General features: G+C 41.8%; 1 protein-coding gene across 5 annotated transcripts in view; it reads left to right on the top strand.

Annotated features, from left to right (window-relative positions):
* The first annotated feature begins 4336 nt into the window (after nt 1-4336).
* CNOT6 (CCR4-NOT transcription complex subunit 6) overlaps nt 4337-19933 on the top strand; it is a 33563-nt gene continuing 17966 nt past the window's right edge. The window contains exons 1-3 of one of the 5 annotated variants that reach the window (XM_075102797.1): nt 4387-4544; nt 6245-6624; nt 19562-19675. In XM_075102797.1, coding sequence (XP_074958898.1) covers nt 19564-19675 — 112 coding nt within the window. In that variant the 5' untranslated portion in view covers nt 4387-4544; nt 6245-6624; nt 19562-19563. Of the gene's footprint in view, nt 4545-5495; nt 5784-6244; nt 6625-12545; nt 13343-19561; nt 19676-19933 lie in introns of those variants that run through there. The other 4 variants (XM_075102799.1, XM_075102800.1, XM_075102795.1 and 1 more) reach the window with 4 other exon arrangements.

Genomic DNA, 19933 nt, shown 5'->3' with positions numbered 1-19933 from the left:
ATTTGATCAGGACGAATAAGAATTATGGTACTCTTAGATCTGTTACTTCACTACTACAGCATAGCACAAATGCACACACTAGAAAATATTACTGTCTAAATGCCCCGTAGACTTGCAAGGTTAGAGAACAAGATTCAGCACATATTTTAAACTGTTACAGTCCTGGTAACAGAACAAACATCTAAGTAATCATAACAGTAATTATAAACATAGCATAAGCATCTCAGGTGGTGGCAGATCAAAGTATTGCTATCCATAACTGGCAAAAAGGAGTTAGAAATTCTTCTCTCACTATGGAAGTCTTCATACTTCATGCACGTATTTCTAGAAAGAAAGCTTTTGATCATATTCAACTTTTTAAATACTTAGAACTTTTTCATGTAACAATGCGTATTAAAGTAATGCTAAGGCTGCAAAGCCCTTACCTACAAATTGTGCCATCCCAGGATTAAAATTCCTTCATTCAGCTCTGTTGTGGATATGCATGAGGGGAGTTTTCAATTATCTTTTTATATACAAGCCTTCTGGAAACCACTGAACTCCATTCCATGCAGAGGAAAGCAGGAATATTAATTGTCTCAATGCTTTTTGTATAGGGCTTTCACTGTAGTTTTAATGGTCAATAAACATCAAAGATTTATCTTTACTATCCAACTGTGACAGAAGATGCTCTTACATTCACTTGGTAGATGGAGAACAGGCCATAAAACTTAAGGCTGAAATCATTAAGCATGCAGTGATTTTAGATGTACAATATGAGTGCTCCAAGCCCTCATTTTTCAGAGTATCTGTCATTTTAGGAATGTCCCATGTTCAGAGCAGTGATCCCACTGATCTCAACAGTCATGGAAGCTACCCTGCAGTTCAGATCCTCGTCTCTCTACCTGGATATATTGAAAATGTAAACCATAATTAAGCTCTGCCCTCCTGTTTGGGATCCCTCTCCTCCTCCCCGTTACTCCTTTCTTCCTCATTATCTCCCCTGCTTTGCCGTAACTCTGCTCTCCTCCCCTGCTTCATTTCTTGCCTCCAGTTACAGTGGGGTTTTTTTTCACATTTCCTGGGCACAGAAAGTAGGGGGGCGGAGAGCACTGAGCCTTTCCTTGTTCACCTCTTCTGTAACCCCAGACACAAGCCACGAGAGCTCTGTACCTCTTCTCTCTCAGGATGGGTGACTGATGCCTCTTCAGCTCACCCATCATGTATGAGCCATGCAGGATGAAGGATGTATCTTGTACTACAAAGAATTTACAAGTCAAACAAGCCTCTACTGTACAACTGTATACAGATATTTCAAAAAGCATAGCTTCACCAAATTTAGCAATTTAAACAAAGCAAAAAGTACCCTAGCTCAGCCACACAGACAACCCTCTACCACAAGTTTCACATCCCTCTGTCAGTGCACAGAGGCAACAGGACGTCAAAACAGCTGTATGTGTTGGTAAGGTGGACCAAGCAGCACTCCCCGAGGCCTCCCAGGCACACTCCCCAGCTCCTGCCTTGGGTGTGTGCATGAAGAAGGGAGATGGCAGAGGTGCTAAGAGTTTTGAAACTACTCACAGAAATACTTCTGGCTCCAGGTAGATGGTCAGAAAGGTTGTAGGACATTGACCTTTGTGTTGTGGGACACATAGTTGTGTGTCACAAGCAAGGTCTGGCCCAACTGAAGCCTAATTCCACAGCACAAAAGGGTATTTTTGTTTTAGGGCTAATGAATGAAAACTTAAGCTCAGAGTATGGCAAATTTAATGTTGTGTTAAAAAAAAGGGGACTAATTTCTGCTCTAATCTGATTGTCTTTAATAGTACTGTCCCAAACTCAGGACAACGGCACTCCATGCAAAAACAGCAGCTCCTGAGACGCATGGAAACTCCCATGGGCAGGCAAAAGATTAATGGGAAGGGCTCTCTTTTGATTGATGAATCTGTGACCTTGAGCAACAAGAGCACTTGCATGAAGTATATCTGCCATGCGAGACAGACAAAATGAAAGAGCCTCATATTACACTCTCAGATCTCATTAAGCACCCGGACCAGAAACACCGATACTGGCACTGGCCATCTGCTCCAGTGTTTGCCTGGTTACAGGTCTGATAACACTTACAGGGAGCAAAAGTTAATCATACGTACAGATGAGCAGCAGCACTTCTGCACAGGAAATTCAGTGGAGCATAACAGTTTCTAAAAAAATCCCCCACATACCTGTTTTTACTTGATTCTGTCGTTTCAAACTGCAGAGGCAAGCTAGCATTTCAAAGGAAAATTGTTGACATAAAAGGCCATAACTTTAGACTCTTCAAATATTGTTGGCTTTTTTGTAAATAACCTGTAAAATTATCAGAAAGTTAATTAACTTGAAATCTGTCAAATTGTTGGGATCCCCTGTTCGTTTATACAACAGGCAAAAATACAGAATTATTTTTTAATTGCTTTCAAATTATTTCCTGTAATGCTCTTTCTGCTTATCTCGGTTATTTGAGAATTACTAGTATTTTCTGCCATTTGTTCTCCACTTGCAGCAATGAAGGCCCTCGCCAGTAGACCTTTCCAAGTCTACTGTAATATTACCCCAGCATCCATCCCCGAGGAATGAAGCTTCCCTGCAAGCGTTTTTTGAGAGACTTATGATCAGCTGAATTTTCTTTGCTGAGCAGCAATTCCTGGAAAATCCTGCAACGTATTCAAAGACTTTCCTACTGCTTTTGGAGAATTAGCTCTGGGCAAAATGATATAGTCTACTGAGGCTATATCTCACCTAGAAAGTATTAACTGAAGAATGTGCGGGACAGCTGGTTATCGGAAAAAAAAAAAAGACACACAGCACAGGAGCATGACATGTACAGCTACTCGAGTTAGTTCTGAATGACTGTCAGCTCTCCAGAGCCAGCCAAGCCCGGGAAGCAGATCCGGCCCTTCTGCCAGAGCCTGTGCTGCATCCCATAACGGAGCTACCTCAGATATCTCTAGCACAGGACTGCGCCATGCGGCGAGGAGATACTTTATCATCTGAGAGCATTTCAGATACGTGATACAACAAGGCTGAACAGAAATCTGAAGGGTAGCAGGATTATTTCCAACAAAGTGCCAAAGGGCTGAGCCTTTCAATGGAGGACGTTCTGTGACCAGGTTTGGTACGCAGCGCGCCAGAGTCACCTTTTTCAAAGCGCTGCTCTCGGTGGTCGTTGATGGTGTTGCTCAGAAGCACGACCAGGTATCCTTCTTTAAATTATGTTGAAAGAGAATGCCTTGTTGCACAACAGCGTGAGTGGTATCTATTTCCAGCTACATATCCAGTTATACCTAAGCAGATGAGGCTTCAATTCTTTTTTAGCTTTCCCAGTTCAGACACAGGGTTGTGTATCTGGGATAACGTTTTGCTTCTTTACTATTCCTGTCGATGAGGTGGTGCACACCAAGCACACGTTTGCTGCTCCATCACCAATGCTTGAACATTTTAATACTATGAAAATCAGAGGAAATCCTTCATTTGGAATTTATTATTTATGGGTTTGACCAGTATTACACCACGGATAGCGCTTCCCATCACTTCACCAAGCATCTCCCATCTTGCTGTAAAGCCTTGTTGCACAGGGGCAGAAATAACCACACTTAAGAACATCCTTTATTTTTCCAAATATCTCGGTATACACCCATTAATCAGTTCAAGGGAGAAAACGATGTGAGCCGTAACCTGAGTCTCACAAAGGTGCTGATGGCAATGCTAGTGGCCATTTCATGGTACACGCTGTTTGTGCAAAGGTCACAGCGAAGGGTCTAGGGGCACTCTTTTGCTATTAAAGACACAAACATATAAAAGATATCCTCTTTCCTAAAAAGCATCCAGCACACCATCCACATTTTGTCTGAGCACATCTACTGCAAATATTTGAGTTCCTGATTCAGACTTTTGCAGAATTTAAAAGTTCTTCTTCAAACAAGTGACTATTTTAGTTAGGCTTCCTGGGCTCCTACTAGAAACCATCGCCCTGCGACGTAACATTTACCCCGGTTTCGTGTTTTACGATACAGCGGACGCGTTACTTTCACGCATTTTCCTGCCTCCCCCTTCCTCCTCTCCCCCCCCGCCCCGATTCCTACGGAGGTACCCCAAAACAGCCCCCCAAACGCCTTCCCCCACCTTTTATCACTCCCACGGCCCCCCCACCCCTTCCCCAGCCCCTCCGTGCCCCCCACTCGCGGGTAGCCCCCGATCTCTCCCCAGCCTCCCGCCACGCCGGGCTGCCCCCCGCGGCCGCGGAGCGTGCGTGGGGTGCGGACGGCCTGGGCAGGCGGGGCGGAGGGAGAGGAGGAGGAGGAGGAGGAGGAGGAGGAGGAGGGAGAGGAGAAGGAGGAGGAGGAGGAGGAGGGACGGCCCGCCCGCAGCCGCCGCCGCCGCCAGCGCCGCCATGATGCTTGTTTGCTTTCAATGAGTGTGAGGAGGAGGCGGGGGGGAGCTGCTCTCCCGTCCGGCCCGCGGCAGGAAACAAAGAGCCAGGCAGGCGGCGGAGCGAGGGCGGCGGGGGGACGGGGATGCTGCAGCCACAGGTAGGGGCGGCCCCGGCCGCGGGGGGCGTCCGCGGCGCCTCGCCTGGAGGGGGGGCTCTCGCTCAGGGGGGGCAGCACTTGGCGGGGGGGTGCTGTGGGGGAGGGGAGCGGCGTTATGAGGGGGAGGGGGAGGGGGGAGTCTCCCTCAGAGTTTGGCCGGGGTGGGCCCGCTCCCCCCCTCCGCTGTGTGGTTTGGGGGTGTCATGGAGGGGGCGAGGCCCCTCTGGGCGGGAGGGGGGAACGGCGGAGGAAGCGCTGGGGCCCGGGCGGTTGCTGCTGCGGGGACGCCCCGGGGAGGCTCCGCGCCCCGGGGAGCGGGTGGGAAATGCCCGGTATCGCGGCGGGGAGCGGGGGGGGCGCCGCCGCCGGGGACTTGGTAAACACCCACCGGCGTACGGAGGGAGCCGGGCCGGGCGGCGCCGCGCGGGGAGCCCGGCTTCATTTGCATCGGGAAGGCAATTAAGAGAAATTAGTATAATGGCATCTGGAAGCCTGAAGGGTTTTTTTGTTTGTTTTTTTGGTGTTATTTTTTCCTCCCCCCCCTCACTGTGCAATTGAGTTTAAAATAATTAAACAAAGGCAGAGGGAAATGACATCAATGTGGTAATTGCCCGTCCACCCTCAGCGCACGGCTTCCCCGTGCCTCTGCCTCCCCGGGGGCCGACTGGCCTCGCAGGGAGCGCACCGAGGGCGGGCGGCGCTGCCTGTCAGCGGAGCGCCTCTGCCGCTCCGGGGGTGGGGGTGGGGGGGGGCTGCCGGCACCTCCCCGCCCCGCCGGTAGCGGGGGCCGAGGCCTCACCACCGCCGCCGCCGGGGCCCGGAGCGGCCCTTGCTCGTTCCGGCGGAGGGAAACGGCGAGGCAGGCGCGGGGAGTGATTGCCAACCCCGGCGGCCAATGGGGGAGCGGGGGAGGCGGGCCGAGCGGCGGCACGTGAGGCCGCGGGACAGACGCATGCAGGGATAAACAGAGGGGAAGGGGGGGGGCGCAGGGAAACCCGGCCCCTTCGGACCTCCCGGCAGCGATTGCTGCTTAATTGAGCTAATTAGGAGGGGATTTTTTTTCTTGTGTTCGGTCGACTCGGGCAGGTGTACGGGGCTGCAAACCTGAAGTGGGTGCGACACTCGTGCAGCGTGTGCGCCCGTCGGGCCCGGAGCGGGGGGCGGCGGCTCCAGGGGCTGCCAGGGCAGTACCGATTTGCAGGGAATTTTAAGCCTGGGATCAGGCAAGGCTTTCGAAGAGTATGTGTCTATACACCTGTCTGTATCTTGATACGCGTATATATTGTAAGCACGTATTTTATTGGCAGTTTTTCCACAGACATTAAAAATTAATATGAAACCTACTTTGCTTTGTGTAATACAAAAAATATATTCAGAACAAATACAGTAAAACGGGGTTTGTTGTTTGTTGGTTTTTTGTAATACAGATATCTGTGTTTCCACAAATACACAGGAAATTGTACTACTGAAAATACAACTTCACTGATGGGTATTCACTTTGTAACTGGAGTTGCAGATCTTCTGGTTTTTCATTTGATTTCTGGGACTTATTTTCTTAATCTAGATTTTACCACAGTGGGTCACTAATTCAAAATTCAAGGGATTAAGAAATACCTGTGGTATTTGTCTGGCTTAAATACAAAGATGTGCAAGTGTTGACTGGTAATTGTATTGTATCTTGCATTTTTTTTTCATTCTAGAGCAGGTCTCGTAATTGGGAATTTATCAACATTTCCACTGAGGTAATTTTACAGGATTATCCGCCCTCTGTTCTTCCTGCTGGTTCATCTGGACTCTGTGGAGTTTGCTGCTAGCAATGAAGCCTTCTGTGGGGGTTTATTCATGCTATTACTGAAATGGAGCCCTTCGCATTTGGATTAACTCTTTGTTCACTTTTCACCTGAATCGCTTGGATCAGTCCATTTATATAAAGGATACTACTATGCATCTCTTTTCTGTTTGCGTTTTGAAGTTGAACTCTGAATACAGTCTCGATGTGTTCAGGCTGTTCACTTTGCCTGAATTTTAGAGGAAGAACTGAAATATAAAGATAGATGAGACTGTAATACTGCATGGGCAGGTAAATACTTTTGACGTTTTACATATGAAGACTTGAAAACATGTTGCAAAGGGTTGCAAATTGAATGAGCGTGGTACCTTCCAAGGCAAAATTAAGATCAGGCTGTACTAGATATTAGGAAGACATTCTTCTAAGCAAGTACAGTGTTCATGATGGGGAAACCACTGTGTTTAAAATGGGGTCAAATGCTCCCAAGATTGAGCAAACCAAAAATTTTTTCCCAACAGATGAACAAAAGCATCTATTTTTTTAAAGAGTGGCAGCGTAAATAAAAATGGTCCTGTTAATCTATCACCAAAAAGCTAAGTATTTTTGTTTGTAGTGCAGTGTGCCTTATTATCTGGATTACCACTGTGCCCAGGAAGCTGTGTGGTGAACCAGAATTCCTCCTTCCAGTTGTGCAGCACCTGCTACAGCAGGCAGTCCCTGTTGCAGAGGCCCTGGTTCTGTTTGCTATCAGAATATTGAGGTTTAAATATTACCTGGTTTTGTTGTGTAATTTTGGCTGAACACGTGTATGTGCAGTTTGTAATGCTACATCCCTGGCCCAAGTGGAGCCACATTAAGTGAAGATTATACCCAGACAGTAACTTTATGAACGAAGATGCCTTTCAATCTGCAGAATTGAGAGACTATGCTAATATTGGCAGTTATTCCCATAGGCTTTTTTTGCTAGGAGAAATGTATAGTATTCAATGGTTCCAGTTGCATATGATGAGCTTTTAAAAACTACCACTGACCTTAAAACCCTACAAGAACAACCTCAACAGACCCTACTTCTAGATTTTAGTCCTATTGCTCGAGACACAGATTGATCCTTGCCCCATTGCATACAATGTATCTGGGTTTTTTTAATCCATATATTGAGATTTTACACTGGTTTCAGTGTCAAAATACTTCACTGACATTACTGACTTCATTCTAAATTTAGGCTTCTTCATGGTGTAATTTTGAAAGCTTTATACATGAATTGCTCAAATTGAGTCACTGCAGGGTTTCATCTGTTTTGTATTCCTTGTTCAGTGCTGGTGCTTCACACTTGGAAGTGTGATTATTGTACAGTATCCTGCAAGATTATTAGCATTGTATTAAGTGACATAATTTATGTTCCTACATTGAAATTGGGTTGTAGAAGCCCACTCAGCAGGGAAGCTTGGCATAAGCTTGGGGGCCTGCGCGCAGATTTCTACATGGAGTGATTTCTGCAGTTGAAGTCTTAAAGAGTTTACAAATGCTTGGGCAGGCCCCATAGAAGAAGCTGTTTAAATGTTTAACGTGTGCTTTTGAGCTTACTAATTACACTTCCAAGATGGTGCTTATTTGAAAAAAAAAAATTAAAAATTGGCAACAACTCAATTTTCTCTTTTGTAAGACTGCAACATGAATCCTTCTGTTAATGCCTCAGAGGGCTTTTTTTAATCAGGGAAGGACTAGGAGCAGAAAATATATACATAGTTGTTTACTTTAAAACTAAAATACTTGCTGTTTATGTTCCAACTTATGCTATAAAGGAGCTCTGCAGGAGGATTTTTTTTGTTTGTTTTAGACTGGGAAGGCTGTTAGGTGTGTTATGGAGGCTGCCACCTAGATGTGATTACAGCCTGGGTATTTTGATGGCTCTCTTGTCTTAGTTCACTTTCCTGATACGCAACCTTTATTTTGCAGGTTAAGCGGCTTCCTATGTTAAGCCTCTCCTAAATGTGTTCTATCATTTTATAATACCAGTATCTCCAAGGCCTCCTTCAGCTCTTTGAACTCCCCCCTTTCCTTAGCCAGGCAGCAGTTTCAGGCTGAAGACTGGGGGTTTCTAGAACATGCTGAAGCAATCAGTGATAACTCATATGTCATTAGGGTCCAGCATCTTGCCATAGTTAGGAGACCATGAAGTATACCATCATTTAGCATACTACATGCTGCAAATAATCTGTCCAGCTTTACTGCTTGAACTATTTTGGAGTATACTGATAAGTGAGGTGCGGATCCTGCAAGTTGATGTGACTTAAATGGTGCTCCACAAAAGTATCTCTCTGCATATATCGGTTTGCAGAGTCAGGGATCAGAAAAAAAAAAAAAGCTTTAAGCAGTGGCTGTGCTTCAGAGACAGATCCTTTCATGTGCTTTTTGGAACAAAACCTGCATTGAACCAAATCCTACAAAGACAGGAAGGCTTGAAACTAAGGTAAAACACAAATAGGTTTGAGTGAGCACGGTCTGGTGTATATCAACCTGTCAGAACAAGGAGACAGCATCATAGTGGCTAAGTAATAAAATGTATTAAGATGTTTTATGCCAAACTGACCATTCACACTTTTTAATATTCTTTTAAAGAAGTTTTAACAGCTCCACCCAACAGGAGAGATTTGCCTGACAAAGCAAAGGTCCTGTGGACTAAGAGGAGTTTCGGGGCTGCCTTAACCACAGTTCATCTGTAAACAGAATACTTTCAGGAATGAGAGGTTTTAGGAACAAGTGATCTGTGTGAAGGATAATTAAAACTAGGAGGGAATCCTTGCTTTGCTGAGGAACATCATGAAAGATCTACCTCTGGAGATTTGAGAACTGCAAGTACAGTAATTGTCAGTCATGGCATAGATGTTCTCTGTGTAGGGAGCAATGGGCTAGATCACCCCATGGTTTCTTCTAGTATAGTATGCGAGGACTTTTCTCCTGGGACAGAACTTGGAAAGCTGCTCCTTTGGTTGTTCATTAACTCCACATAATCTATGTCAGTATGACAGTCATTGGAGTAATGCTGAAACCAACCAGTGACGTGGCTGGAGTGGTAATACTCTTTTTTTGTCTTCTTAAAAACCACTAACAGTAAATCCCACTTTCTGAGCTGGGTATCATTGTTGGTTTTCAGCATTGTCTCAGAAACAGCTGCATCAACACAACAGAGGGAGGCGATGAACTAGAATATGGGGACAGGAAAGAAATCTCCAATTGGCTTTGCTGCACAAGAGCATGGTTGTGGAACAACATTCTCAGGCTTGTTGTTTTAATTTGAAGTAAAAACAATATATGAATAGCCTGGTTGCTTCTATCAGGATGTGACCAGATGGGTAGAGCATGAACTGTGTGAATGAGTTCTGTAATATACTGAACTTCAGTCAGTTTAGCAACTCTAATGTTAACAAGCATTTAAATATTCAGAAATTGTTTTTCAGGAAGGCAAAGATTTTTGGATTTAGATACTGACATCTCTTGTCAAGGTCTCATTCATATCTATAGCAGGAATGCTGAAAATGAGCTCATGTCCAAGCTTCGTTTGAAATAGTTAGGTTATCTCTTGATTTCTAAGCTCTATTGCAAGGCTAAGAAAGAGAATGTTTCGTGCGGTGACTTCACCCACAAAACAACAGATGTGGTAAGTATTCTGCAGATGCGTAAAGGAAAATGTGGTAAGGAGCATTGTGGTATAAATGCCAGTATTTAGAATAGCTTACTGAGTTAGACCAAGATAAGAAATTGTGCAGTAGTTACTCTAAACAAGAATTAATGTTCCATGTATCATGAAGAATCATAACTAAGTTGTGAAATATGATTGTCTGCACACAATCCATGGAGTGAGAGTTGGTATATGTTAACATTTTGGAGCATCAGATCATTCTCATTAGCTTTCTGAAGCTGTTTGTAGATGAAGCTTTTAAGCCCTGGCCTTACTGCCTGCCTGCATTTTTAAAACCCGAAGCTAAATGTTTTAAGACAGAACTCTTCCTTTTAAAGTTGATCTTTTAGGTTCCATCTTATTTGTACAGTAGGTAATTATGTAATGTAAGTAAATTCTTAAAGTAATTAGTGAACCAGACTGATCTTTTAACATGTTGGCATTTCAGAATACACTAAAATAGAAAATGCAAGAATCTGAACGTTGTGTAGTACTCATTAGCTAGCCAAAGTGTTTCTAGGGATACCAGTTAAAGGTCAGCCTTTGCTTTGCAATTTGGTTTTGCGTTAATGTTTGTTTTGTATAGAGCAGCCTTTTACTATAGGCATAATTACATGCAATTGCTAATAATTAAGAACTGTTTTAATCATCTGGACTATGTCTATGCTAAGCTGAGAACATTTGGACATAGTATTTCTAATCATTAGATGTTGTGCAGGGTAAGGGGTGGGAATTTGAGTTCTTTATCATGAGTAAGATAAAATAGATCTATCTTGTAGGTCTATCTAGATGATGGAGCAGTCAAGGACCTCTGTGCTGAATTGTGCCTTTTATATTCTGACCATTTTAGAGTTCTTTTTTGGATCCAGACTGGTCTTTATAACAACTGAACATGGAAGTGAAAATTGCTTCTTTGTGCTAGAGAAGCTGCGGTAAAAAAGATTTTCATGCCTTCCAGGGTTTAGGGGGTTACATGTACACCATTAAAATATTGGGCTGCAGGTTGCTCATCTGATAGGAAATTGTGACTGCAAATGGCGTGGAGGGGCAGCAGGTTGGGCAGGAGAAGTAGACATTTGGAAAATGGCAACCTCCCTACCCCCTGCCACTGATCTTGTAACTAGCCAGTTTGCATTTCTATAAACAAGTAGTTAAGAAGGACAAAGAAACTTTAATTAAATTTGAAATACCTGCAGGTCAAAACGTAATAATATGGTCTTCTTAAAAATATTAATTGATTGATTTTTTTGGACAAAATTTAAAGCCTGATCTAGTTGATGCTATATAGCTCTATAATCTAATCAAGTCTTCATTATCTGAAAACAGCAAATATATCCTTTGATGTTTATAGCCCAGTTGATCTGAACCGGGTTGTTTTTGCTTTTCTTAAGTTTCAGGAGGGTTATGTCTCATTTTAGTCAGCTTTGGCTAGATTAAGGGTTTTGCAGAACTTTTATAGCTTTATAGATTTTCTTGAAAGAATGTTAAAGCATCTGTCAACTTGAGTTTTCTGTAGTAGAACTTTTATATGCAAAATCAAAAAACTCATCTGATTAGTCATATTCCAGATATACTCACATGAACTAATGTGCGTTGACTTAATCAGGATCTTGTATTTATTACTATATAGTTTTAATGCGTGTTCACATCCCACTGCATTATCTAATTCTGAAAAAGGAAGGATAACTTGAGGTTTGGTATTGGCAGTCATGTAAAATTCTAGTTTTAGAAGTCCTCAAAATATGAGGAGGAAGCATTACTTCCCTGATGAAGCCATTAAATCTTAATATGCTAACAGCCACTAAAATGTGATCCTACCAAGTGAAAAAGCACTTGGAATGAATCAATTGACTTTGTCTTCACTCAACAGCATTTTAATTTTTTTTAATTTAGATTATTCCAACATTAAGCTATAAATTGGGTTAAAGGGATCTTGACACTTTCCCACACATAACAGCTGAGTCTCTTGGGGGTGGGGGAGTGTTTCAGGAGTCATTCCTGTGCTGCTCCAGTTCTGCCTCTGCATGCAGCTGTTACGTGCCATCCCTCCCCATGTCAGGTAAAAGGAAATGTTTAATTCACAGCATGTATTCTTAAAAATTCAGGTGTTACCCTTGAGCTAATTTTCCAATCAGATTTTCCCTAGTTCTATTTCTCAATACTATATACTTACTGTTAAAAAATATTTGAACAGTATTTTAAATGAAATGCCAAGAGTGTTTTCACTAGTCAAATAGGTGTTTACACAACAGACTTGATATTTACCTAAAAATACCTTACTAGTAGGAAAAAAACCCTAAAACTGTTTTCTTGCAACACTGATGTTTTCTTTGTGTGTATTTTAGTAGAGCAATCTTGTTCACTCCTACAAAATTAAATGTAAGGTTGTATTTCAATAGATTGGCCAGTTCCTCAGATTTCTATTTATTCAGCATCAAAATATTTTTAATTTTGGTTCTAATGTGCTTTAGTATGGATTCCTCTGGTTTAAGGAAGCTTTAATTCTTTCAAGTTTTTTTTTCTTTTAGGTGGTGGCTTGATCCTGCATTTCTGAACTTCAGTTTATCTAATTGCAGATTTGTGTATTGTAGCAATATATAACAAGAAGTTATATTTCATAGCAGGATGCAACTATTCTTCCATATTATGGTGTATACCTGCTAGTAGTTAGGAAATCCAAAACTGTTGGTGTATGTTATTTAAAAAAAAAAGACAAATCAACCAACCACAGTTTCAATTTAGTATGTTCTGAACAAGACATTGTTAGAAGTAAGACTGATACGAAGTTTAGAAGGCTTCATAGGAACAGCATCAGGCATACAGAAAAAAACCATTTAATTCTCTAGGTAAAGTTTTATGCCTCTGGGGAGGGGTGGTCCCAAATAATTTTAAATAAGGGTTTAGCTGAAGTACACTACATTTACTTCACATAACACTTGAGGTTTAGCTGGGATGCACCGGGTACTTGCTTGCTTCCTTTCCTCATCATGGTATCTAACCTACGAATATTTTTCATTTTTCAGTATTAAGATCACTCTCTAGTTTGCCTGTGCATGGTATAGACTGAGGATAAACAACAGGCATCAGCTCAACTCATTAATTCGAAGTGTAAATTCTGTAGGGACGGACCTTTATCATAAGCCTGTTGAAGCTTCTGTTGCTGTGAGGAGAAGGCAGATGTTGCACCTTGTCATCCCAGGCAGGGACAGTGTCTGTTTACGTAGGGTTGTTGCTTCATTTGCCTGTACTTTAAGCTGAAAGGTAATTAAGTTCCTGTGGAAATTCAAAACTTGCCGAGTGAAGTGCCGCCAGTGACCGGAGGTGAAACCGGTAAGCTTGATTTGTTTTGGAAAAGCAGTAGTTTAAAGAATGGGTAGTGGGTCTTTGAGTGGGAATAAGCAAATTGAGTTTTACAGAAAAAACTGAAATACACCATTATGGCATTACCTTAAAGAATTTTTTCCAAAGCATAGAAGTTACCTTTTAGCATACTTCTGTTCCCTTTGAAGGGCATCACTGTTTGGAGTTTAAAGCAGTAATTTCTGTTCATTCTAATAAAGCTCAGCAGTAGAGATTAACCCTTTAAACACAGGTTAATATTTCTTGTTATCCTATACATTGCTAGAAATGCTACAACTAAGTTATCTAAAAAGCAGCGTACTTTGCCTTCAGTTAGGATTTCAGACTTTGTTCAGTGTTACTATTTAACTGTTGCATGGGTGAGGGTAGTTGGAAGCAAGATATTGCTTCCTGCTGCGTGAGAAGGGATTTCAGGTAGGTGTGGACAGAAAGACAATTATGTTGTTGTCCTGATTTCAGTCGTGTAAACAGCTGTGCTGCAAATCCACACATACATTATTGCTGTACAGGCATAATAACACAGGAAGCTAGGCTCCTTCAAATATTTTTTCCCTCCTTTCCCCTTATCTTTTGGGCAGTTTAATTCTCTTAACCAGCCCCTTTAGTTATTAGACGAAAGTCAGTTCTGATGCAAGAGTGAAGTGGAAATACACAGTCCTGGGGAGGAAGGAACTGCAGCCGCACCAGCTTAGTTCTGCTTCGTGCCTTGTAAAACCACAGTGCAAGTGGCTGGGGGGGTGAGGAGGATCCTAAATTAACCTTGAATTCAAGACATACCAGTCAATTTAAGAAACACTTATGGGGAAAGTCATTGGAACGTATTTTCAAGTGGAACTTTGGGTTGCATGGAAGAGAGTTTCAAGATTAGAGGCACAAAGTTACAAATGAATGGTCTGGGATGAGCTTCCAGTATTAGGGTCTGAAGAAAGAAAAGTCTCCCATATATGCTATCACTTTCTTAAGAAATCTTTGAGCAGCTTAATGGCTTAAAATTAATAGGAAGTACTGTCGATTGTATTCTATCTTGCTATTTATGAGCAGTGCAGAAGTCACTTATTTGGTAAGTAATATGTACTGCATCGATAAATAGAAAGTTACTTAAGTTTTCTAACTTTGCTAGATCTAGATTTGTATGGTTTAGTCACTGTTTCTAATTAAATTAGCAAGAAGTTTGAGTAATTCTGCACCTGATCAGGTGCAGTGCTACTTTGTTTACTTCCCCTTCTTTGCTGTCTTCTGATCTATATCAGCTTATTAGTGATAAATAATATCAGGTAAAGGTTGGGAGGGGGAAACAGTCAAAAGAAGTCACCAACGTGTCAAGAAGTTTCAGAAGCAGAGTTGTAATATTTCAGCATAGTGATCTTGAGGTATTTCTAAAATTACTCACATTTGAAATAGGATTTGTAGATGCTGTTTAGTAAGTATTGAAATAGTTATTTCAGAATAGTTGAATAGATCAGATAAGGAACAAGTGAGAGCAGCATAGGTTAATGTTTAGATACAACTTTGTTTTCTATGAAGTTTTAGAATTCAAGTTTTCTTTGCCTCATTTAAATTTTTATATAGAAGCTGATGTTTCTAGGAGAGTTTTTGTAGCAATCTTGATATCTACATTTATAGTAAAGTTAATACTATAAAGGATTGATGGTACTTGGCCTACAGGAGTTATCTAATACATTTCATTTTAAAATAGAGTTAGTTTATCTGTGGTATTACAGAAAGCATTTCAGGAAATGAAGAACTGCTGTGGCATTTTCTGTTGGTGGTTTCTTTTAAAAAAGCCTTATTGCTTACTCTCAAAAAAAACCACTCACCTACCTAGTTTGATTAAATCCTTCTCCCCACTATCTTTCAGTTTCATTAAAGTGGCAGAAGGGAAGGACTGGAAAGTAGTTGCTATCTTTTCTGCCCTGTCATTCAAAACAGTTTCCCTGGACTATCATGTCTCCATTTTAGGGGCATTATTTATTGGTCATTTATGTGGTCATCTGGAGCATTAACTGCTTCATAGTCCAGCTGCCACACACATATAGGCTAGGAGACTTACCATTTCAGAAGTCTTGTTGGGTGATGCTCTGAACTCCACTCTTCCACAGCTAACAGCATAGTTAAAACAGCCTACACTTTGGGCAACTCCTTCTTTTCCAGGCTACCAACTCCTCCTGCCACTATACCCTTTGTGGCATTTATGCTGCGGCTCTAAGTGCTCGTCAGGAGCGGAGCAGCAGCTGTTCCGTACCACAGCACACCCACTCACATGGGTGCTGGTAATCATGCCATCTCTTCCCCAGGACAGTTCTCTGAAACAAGGCCTAGCCTGGCTCTTCATCACCTGGCTGCACTCGTTGCTTTAATCTGGAGAGACAGGTACAGGTGCTCTTCAACCTGTGAACACTTGGCTTTGTCTCCAGTGGTCTGTTCCTGAGTCAAGCCAGAGCCTGTGCTCCATCACCCACTTGTTGTACCGGCCAAATTTGTCAGCTCTTCTTAACAGGTTGCCCTCCCTTGACTTTACAACTTTCAGGTTTCTTATTCTCTTTCTGATCCCCATCATCTGTGCCCTGCACCTTTCCCTGAAGTGTCTGGTCTGCTGCTGCTCCCCCTTGCTCTCTCCTACTGCCTTTCTCTCAGTACCTCTGTGCAAACAAGGCCTTAAAACTGTGTCTACACTGAAGATTCAAGATCTAATTCCCTGTGTCAGACCCTTTGCACTGTTGACCTCATCGGCCTTGTTTAGCTCAGTTTCTTTGGGGCAAGGCTTGTTAATTCTGTGTTGGGACTAAGTGACCTGGGCTGGGAGCAGGCAGCCACACTCCTCTTGAACTCCCAAGCTCTTCTGTTTTTACAACTATTTAAATAACAATTTTAATAACCTGGTAGCAGATAGTTAAAAAATTAATTTGCATTCAAACATATTTAAATGTCCTCTTCATTAAATTTATATAGTCTGAGGTGTGTCTGGGAATCCATGTCATATTTTTGTTTATAAAGATTTTCTCCTTTACCAACTAACTTGCTGTATGTTATAACAGCCTAATGTTCAGTGGTGCTTCCCGCCATCTGTGTTGGTGCAACTGCAAATTACAGGTGGTGTAATCTCTTTTGATCATCATGAGAGTTTAAAGCTGCAGCTATCAACGGCTCTAAGGCTGTTAAACACCATTTTATGCGTCCTTTAGTCTGACAGAACTGTATCACTGAATCTGACGTTCACCTCAGCTATTACATTTAACTGTAGCAGCTCAGCGGGGTCTAAATTTGGATTTGGGGAGGTAGAGAAAGGAGGAGAGACAGTGATTTGCAAAAGAGTGATTTTCTTGAACTACTCCATGCTGTGAGGTTTTGGAACGCAATTCAAGGTATTGCACTTGTGTTTTGTAGCGGCCTGTGAAATACGACCCAAATTTAGCCTTGCTGTCAGGTCTTGAGAAATCGTGAACTCCACCTGATGGATAAGGATGCGCTAACACTTGGTGTGACAGTGCCCTTGGTGTTCTGGTGTGGCTGGTGTCAGTGATGCAGTCGGGTCATCAGCAGCTCCTTCAGCCAGGTGTCTCAAGAGCAGTCACAGCTTTCTTTTTGCTCCTGGTAATGCTGAACACCAGAGAATTGTCCACTGCGAAATGCAACAGTGAGAAAGGGAAAACAATCAAGAGCAGGAACTTCGGTAAGCGGGAGGGTAGTGCCATGGACGGTCCGGGAGCGTGGGGTCACCAGGATCCAGTGCTAAAAACCTCAAATTCTTAGATCCTTAATTGTTTTAGCACAGTTTAACAAAACCCACTGAAAAAGTATGTCATCCTTTTCTGGTAGCGAGGAGCTATATGCTGCTGGTACCAGCAAGGCTGTTAATTAGTGCATGTGATTGAACATGCTCTGGGGAACATTCGTGTTTCTGTACTGAATGAGATTTCTGTCTCTGGTATACCTGCTTCATTTCTTGAAAAATTGGATCATATTTATTAATTCAGGGAGCTGCAGGAAGAGAAGGCATCAAATGACGGAGGAAGGTAAATGTTTCCTGACAAGCTAGAGCATCCTTATGTGGCATGCAACTTTGTTTACTATATATAATTATATATAGCAATTTTAGAAGAGATGCTTTGTACATTATTTTGCCATATATTATTGCACTAGTGGCATACTTAGAGCAGAGAGAAATTATGCTTTTACCTTTCTGGTTGTTATAATCCAGTCTTATCTGCTTTAATTAGCTTATTTTGAAGAAGAAAGTGTTACACTTGGTAATTCCAGTGCCCTGGGTACTCAAGTGCCTTCATTCTTTAAGGAGCTCCACCCAGCTGCTATTTATAATCTCATCCTTTTACCCACAATTCACTTTTTAAGGGGGAATTTCTTTTCACTGCAGAAATCTGTTTTTGACCAGTAGTGGGAGTGGGAAGGTGGAGTGTGAATTAGTAAGAGGGCTGTTGTATTAAAGTAAGCATGAGTTGCTTAAAAGCTTTATTTTAATTAAGATGTGTAATTAGCTGAAAGTTTTTGAGTGTTTTCTGTTGGTTTATTTTTAATGTGCAGAGTAAACATTTTCTAGTAAATTCAATAAACAGATAACAAGTCTGATTGGTAGTCTGATTTTTACTAAAAGTTATTCCTTGTTTATTCTCTATATAGTTGTACCACTATTCTGATGTGTTTGCTTTGTCCAGGGATATGAAAAAATTAGAAAGCCTTAAAAGACCTGGTAGGTAGGTGTGCTCATGATTTTGACCAGTGTACCTTCTTCTTTGTTGAGTGTTTTTGGGTAGTATTAAAATGTTGCTGTAAAGTATTTTGCTTAATAATTGCATAATATTGCCTGTAATGTGTTTGTAAATGTGATTTAAGCCAGTGTTGTTTAATTTCTCTTTTTCCCCATGAATAATTTTATAGCTTGTTGCTTGTGCCTTTCTGTATGTATTTTGGATGTGGCAGCTTAAGATGGTGAAATCTTTGCTGTAAAAGCTGTTAGATATATGTAGAGCAATGTAAAAATATTACTCTTATTTGTGATAAATGTGGCTTATATTGGAAATCCTATGAAACTTGAAAACATGGAGGTAATTTGCAAATTAATATAGTATTGATTTATTTTAAATATATGTAAGCTGTTTTTCCTCTTAAAATGACTAAAACTCAGATGCATTTCTCCTTGGACAGCGGAGAGCTAGCTAATCGTACAGGGAGGGGTATGGCACGGGGCTTTAGTACAGAGCCAGGGGTGCTCCTTTTTCCTTTTTCCTTTTTCCTTTTTCCTTTTTCCTTTTTCCTTTTTCCTTTTTCCTTTTTCCTTTTTCCTTTTTCCTTTTTCCTTTTTCCTTTTTCCTTTTTCCTTTTTCCTTTTTCCTTTTTCCTTTTTCCTTTTTCCTGTGTGTTGAGGTACAGGAAAGCTGGAAGGAGGGATTTTTGAGAGGAATTTTTGCTACTTCTCTCTCGCGGTCCATGACTGGGTATGGTAAAAAGAGATAGCTTTACCAGAAACATTTTTCAGTTTCTTCTCAGGAATGACGTGAAAGAGGGTAAGATAAATAGAGTTAAACTTCAGTGTTAAACACCTGGCTGAGGAAAGTGATAGAAATGTCTACCTGAGGTACAGTATTTTCAGATTGAGAAAAGTAGGGTACAGGTTGGATCAAAAGCTAACATTTTGCAGAGTTAAAGAATTGAGGATCTTTTTGTAACCTTAATTCTTCTCTTGGATGCTGACTTGCGTGAAGAGTTGAGAATTGCAGTAAACCTGGAACTGATGGATAGTCAAGGTTATTAGCAAATGTTTTCTTTATAGTTTTTATGAGGGAGAACCTGGTGGTGGTGGTCATCGCTTCTTGAATTTTCATTGTTGAAGAACTAAGAGCTGGCAGTAGGATGGATTGATTTTTGATGGATGCAATCACATACCCATGAAAGATGGCAGTACACAATGTTTATGTTGGTCTACAGATTTTGTTAAATTATTAGGTGGGGCGTTAGGCTGTCGTCTGCTATTCTAGGAGCGTCAGGATTCTGTGTTCTTCTGTTTTATAGCAGTCTTTCCCGCTTGGCGAAGTTTGTAAATGGGCACGGATTTTCTGAAGTCTTGAGAAGTATTTGGAGTGAACATCTAATACAAAATTGAACTGAAATGGAAATCACCTTTTAAAGAATTCTCAGTATATAATACCTTAATTAATTGTCTTTTTGTCTCAACAGGAATGCCCAAGGAAAAGTACGATCCACCTGATCCACGGAGGATGTACACAATTATGTCCTCAGAGGAAGCAGCCAACGGAAAGAAATCACACTGGGCAGAGTTGGAAATAAGTGGTAAGAAACTGAGGAGTGGTCCCAAGTATGATCTCATTGCAAGTTAAGAGTAGCCTCTGTAGTATGGGCTTGAACAAGAAATCTGGGGTGGAGTTACCTGCCTTGAAGAGAGCCAGCACACCAACATAGCAGCTGTCAGCCTTTGGGTGTGCCATGGGGAGAGGTTGGGTTGGGATAATGTAGGGAGCTGTAGGAGAGGTGGTAAGTTGAGGCAGGTAGAGAATCCTAACATGTAGGAAGGTTGGGAAGATGAGGATA

The sequence above is a fragment of the Phalacrocorax aristotelis genome, chromosome 8 (genome assembly GCF_949628215.1).
Source record: "Phalacrocorax aristotelis chromosome 8, bGulAri2.1, whole genome shotgun sequence".
NCBI classification, from domain to species: Eukaryota; Metazoa; Chordata; class Aves; order Suliformes; family Phalacrocoracidae; genus Phalacrocorax; species Phalacrocorax aristotelis.
The sequence above is the reverse complement of the archived record's forward strand: the minus strand, read 5'-3'. Positions and strand labels throughout refer to the sequence as shown.